Source organism: Sander vitreus, unplaced genomic scaffold, assembly GCF_031162955.1.
Source record: "Sander vitreus isolate 19-12246 unplaced genomic scaffold, sanVit1 ctg288_0, whole genome shotgun sequence".
Taxonomy (NCBI): Eukaryota; Metazoa; Chordata; class Actinopteri; order Perciformes; family Percidae; genus Sander; species Sander vitreus.
In genome coordinates this window covers 137,501-142,500 of record NW_027595443.1, presented here as the reverse complement: position 1 = coordinate 142,500, position 5,000 = coordinate 137,501, and the positions used below count along the sequence as shown (strand labels likewise).

Here is a 5,000-nt window from a genome sequence, read left to right as displayed (position 1 = left end):
GGCAACATTTTACAGTTTTTTTTCTAGAAAACCAGTCCGTTGTCTTCAACCGTTTGAAGTGTGTGGTGGAGACGGGGCGCTGTGATTGGTCAGCAGGGACACGGCGTGCCGGCGTCCTGCTCCACCGTTAGTCCTTTGCTCAGCAGGAACGCTTCCTGTTTGGGCTCGCGCCCGAGGAACTTCCTCAACATCTCGGAGGCGTCCTCAGAGCCGCCGGGCCGCAGGATGAACTTCCTGTAGTCCAGACCCACCTGGGAGGACCAATCAGGAGACAGAGACTCACGGTTAGTAAATTCTGTGTGTGCTAAGCTAGGCTAACAGTTTCCCTCTGTCTTCATGTAACAACATCTATAGAATCCATTAGGGAGGTAATGATACAAGATCAGAAGTTACATACGTTTTCTCTCTTAACAGTCTGTCTGCCTGTCTCTCTCTCGGTGTCTGCCTGTCTCTCTCTCTCGGTGTCTGCCTGTCTCTCTCTCTCTGTGTCTGTCTCTCTCTCTCTCTCTGTGTCTCTCTCTGTGCCTCTCTCTCTCTCTCTCTCTGTGTCTCTCTCTCTCTGTCTCTCTCTCTGTGTCTCTCTCTCTCTGTCTCTCTCTCTCTGTCTGTCTCTCTCTCTGTCTGTCTGTCTCTCTGTCTGTCTCTCTCTCTCTGTCTGTCTCTGCCTGTCTCTCTCTCTCTCTGTCTGTCTCTGCCTGTCTCTCTCTCTGTCTGTCTTTCTCGTCCGTCCCTTTCAAATGTGTCTTTATTGCAATAGTGGAGATCATGTTCAATGATCTCCACTATTGCGACATGCCGTGTGTCTGTTTTGGGGGAAAGGCTGAGCATGGCGGTTGGGATTTCTGACCTTTGGGTTCATGATTCCCTCCTGTTTGAAGCGAGCGAAGAACATGTCCATGGAGAAGACCTCGCTCCACAGGTAACCGTAGTACTGGGCGTCGTACCCGCCCGCCAGGTGGCCGAAGGTCGCGGGCATGTTGGTCCCTGCAGACACCCAGAGGGTTTAGGATTCATTATCGAAAGGAATCTGGGCCACAACAAAACACAATTAGTCAAACATAACCCAAACATGGCTGCCCGCTGTTTTCAAAGCAGCTAAGTTAGTTACAGCTACCATAGTTACAGCTACCATAGTTACAGCTACCATAGTTAACTGGTCCTCAGATCTCTGCAGGGTAAATCCAGACAGCTAGCTAGACTATCTGTCCAATCGGAGGTTTCTGTTGCACGAGTAAAACTACTTTTGAACGTCCACGTTATCACCAGACAGACAGACAGACAGACAGAGACACACACACACACAGACAGACAGAGACACAGACAGACACTACATTATATTTAGCAGAGGCACCGTGGCTCCGTCCGGAGCTTAGCCCCGCCCAAGACGATTGTGATTGGTTTAAAGAAATGCCAATAAACCAGAGCACGTTGTTCTCCCATCATCAGGAATGCTGTGTGGACTAGACAGACCCTCCTCTACAGCGCTGTGGAGGAAGGTCTGACTATGAGGGACTAGTCAGACCCTCCTCTACAGCGCTGTGGAGGAAGGTCTGACTATGAGGGACTAGACAGACCCTCTACAGCGCTGTAGAGGAAGGTCTGACTAGTCCCTCATGTAGACCCTCCCTACAGCGCTGTAGAGGAGGGTCTGTCTAGTCCCTCATAGCCAGACCCTCCTCCACAGCGCTGTAGAGGAAGGTCTGGCTATGAGGGACTAGACAGTGTAATCAAACATGTAAGCAGTGACCTGGAGACGCAGGGATGCCCAGGATGTCCTGACAGAGGCGTCCGTACTCCTCGGCGGCGTCCAATCCCTTCCTGGTGTGCAGAGCTTGATCCACTTTAGCCAGAACGATCTGCCTCAGGTTAAACAGACCTGTGTGGGGGGGGGGGGCACACAGCTCCGTCATGAAGTCAACCCAGTTCATCTAGACCAGAGCGTCAAGCTCTACTATACATGTAGTATAGTTACGAGTTATATCCATCATATATGTTTGACTGTATTATTGTATATCTCATGTAGTCTTCTCTCTTTCTCAGTTTGGGCCACATAAAGTCCCAAAAAGTTCCTCAACCATCATAGAAAAAAGCGCCAAAAAACTTCGGAAAAGTGACAAACTTCAGAAAAAGTGACAAAAACTTCGGAAAAGACTTCGGAAAAAGTGACAAAAACTTCGGAAAAAACTTCGGAAAAAGTGACAAACTTCGGAAAAAACTTCGGAAAAAGTGACAAAAACTTCGGAAAAAACTTCGGAAAAAGTGACAAACTTCGGAAAAAGTGACAAACTTCGGAAAAAGTGACAAAAACTTAAAGTGACAAAAACTTTGGATAAAGTGACAAAAACTTCGGATAAAGTGACAAAAACTTCGGAAAAAACTTCGGAAAAGTGACAAAAACTTCGGAAAAAGTGACAAACTTCGGAAAAAGTGACAAACTTCGGAAAAAGTGACAAAAACTAAAAGTGACAAAAACTTCGGAAAAGTGACAAAAACGTCGGCAGGGTCTGGAGTTTGACACGTGTGAAACATATTTCAGCTGCAAAGATGAAGCGATTAGTCTCCAACTATTTTGATAATCGGATCATCAGTTTCAGTCGTTTTTTGACAGGAAGTACGGCAACTAAACCCTGCTTTTCTTTAATCCTTCCCTTCCCTACATCCTTCCTTCTTTATTCTTCCTTCCCTACATCCTTCCTTATTTATTCTTCCTTCCCTTCCCTACATCCTTCCTTCTTTATTCTTCCTTCCCTACATCCTTCCTTATTTATTCTTCCTTCCCTTCCCTACATCCTTCCTTATTTATTCTTCCTTCCCCTTCCCTACATCCTTCCTTCTTTATTCTTCCTTCCCTACATCCTTCCTTATTTATTCTTCCTTCCCTTCCCTACATCCTTCCTTCTTTATTCTTCCTTCCCTACATCCTTCCTTATTTATTCTTCCTTCCCTTCCCTACATCCTTCCTTCTTTATTCTTCCTTCCCTACATCCTTCCTTATTTATTCTTCCTTTCCTTCCCTACATCCTTCCTTATTTATTCTTCCTTTCCTTCCCTACATCCTTCCTTCTTTATTCTTCCTTCCCTACATCCTTCCTTATTTATTCTTCCTTTCCTTCCCTACATCCTTCCTTATTTATTCTTCCTTTCCTTCCCTACATCCTTCCTTCTTTATTCTTCCTTCCCTACATCCTTCCTTCTTTATTATTCCTTCCCTACATCCTTCCTTATTTATTCTTCCTTTCCTTCCCTACATCCTTCCTTCTTTATTCTTCCTTCCCTACATCCTTCCTTCTTTATTATTCCTTCCCTACATCCTTCCTTATTTATTCTTCCTTCCCTTCCCTACATCCTTCCTTCTATCCTGCTTTCCTTCCCTCTTCTTCCCATTGTCGGCTCCTTCTTTCCTTTTTCTTACATACGTACTTAAAGACTTATAAAGAGAAACGTACAGCTGCAAAGATTAAACGATTTGTTGTCAATAGAAAATAGTTTTAACCTCTGATTAGTTCTACTTCCTGTTTGACCCACCGGTGTTGGCGAGGCGGGACTTGATGAGTTTGTCGAGCAGCTCGTCTGGGATTGGTCGGCCGGTCTTGTAGTGTTTGGACATCCTCTGCAGAGGCTCCCGCTCCCAAACCCAGTTCTCCAACATCTGAGACGGAGCCTCCACAAAGTCCCGCTCCACGTGAGTCCCGCTGAACATGGCGTAGTCCGCCTGCAGAGACGAGCCGGCCAATCAGGAGACAGACATGCTCTTTAACTGTACAACTGAGCGCTGAAGCTGCTTTTGCGTAATGGTGCGTTCACACCGAGGTGTTTTTTTGGTAAATAAATAAACAAACAAATGCACAAATACATTGTCATTATGAAGTTCATGCTCCAACATCCTAGTAACCCCCAAATCTTGCCCGTTTTCTTTAAAAAAATTATTTTGCAAGGCTGTTTATTAGCAGATTTTGCCATTTTATGTTATTGTCCCCAACCCAGACTGGACGTCTTTGAATGTTAAAAAACAATCCTTTAAAAACTATATTAAAGAATCGATTTAAAAATATTTTTTAACATATTTGTCTCAAGTACAAATACAATAATACCATACCATCGAAATTCCATATGTATATCACAACTTTAAACAATTTTTGGAATAAAATAAGTCTGTCCCCTGTCTTCGCATTAACTGAAAGGGGAATAAGTGTGGACGTTGGACTACCTGATGAGTTACGTTCCTGTTTCTGTGTTGATGGAGCAGCTCTAATGTGAGCAGAGCTCTGAACCAAACAAGTATTTTAAAAGTTGTTTGCGTGTGGTCTTGCGGACGGACCTGATGAAGAATCTGAACCTCTAGCAGCTCTACACCGGCGGGTGTCGCGATTAAACACAAGCTGTCCAAATGTAATCCGTGAACAAACACACACGATTAAAGCACCGTCCAATATTACGCCATAATATCAAGGACTTGTTTTAAAAATTCTAAATTTCTAAAGGTGTGTGTGTGTCTCTGTGTGTGTGTCTGTCTTTGTGCATCTGTGTGCGTCTGTCTGTGTGTGTGTGTGTGTGTGTGTGTGTCTCTGTGTGCGTCTGTCTGTCGGTGCGTCTGTCTGTCTGTCTGCGTGTGTCTGTCTGTCTGTGTGCGTCTGTCTGTCTGTGTGCGTCTGTCTGTCTGTCTGTGTGCGTCTGTCTGTCTGTCTGTGCGTGTCTGCGCGTGTGTCTGTCTGTGCGTGTGTGTCTCTGTCTGTCTGTCTGTGTGTGTGTGTGTCTGCGTGTGTCTGTCTGTCTGTGTGTGTCTGTCTGTCTGTCTGTGTGCGTCTGTGTGTGTTTGCGTCTGTCTGTCTGTCTGTGCGTGTCTGTGTGTCTGTGCGTGTGTGTCTCTGTCTGTCTGTGTGTGTGTGTGTGTGTGTGTCTGTCTGTCTCTGTGTGTGTGTGTGTATGTGTGTCTGTCTCTGTCTGTGTGTGTGTGTGTGTGTGTGTGTCTCTGTGTGCGTCTGTCTGTCGGTGCGTCTGTC

At 45.5% G+C, this 5,000-nt stretch overlaps 1 protein-coding gene across 3 annotated transcripts in view; it reads right to left on the bottom strand.

Annotated features, from left to right (window-relative positions):
- Positions 1-5,000, bottom strand: part of thop1 (thimet oligopeptidase 1) — a 26,187-nt gene that overhangs the window by 44 nt on the left and 21,143 nt on the right. For 2 of the 3 annotated variants that reach the window (XM_078244677.1, XM_078244678.1), the window contains exons 11-14: positions 3,526-3,712; positions 1,748-1,876; positions 848-984; positions 1-251 (exon numbers count right to left, since the gene is read on the bottom strand). The exon at positions 1-251 is cut by the window's left edge and continues 44 nt beyond it. In XM_078244677.1, coding sequence (XP_078100803.1) covers positions 90-251; positions 848-984; positions 1,748-1,876; positions 3,526-3,712 — 615 coding nt within the window. In that variant the 3' untranslated portion in view covers positions 1-89. Of the gene's footprint in view, positions 252-847; positions 1,028-1,747; positions 1,877-3,525; positions 3,713-5,000 lie in introns of those variants that run through there. The other variant, XM_078244679.1, reaches the window with a different exon arrangement.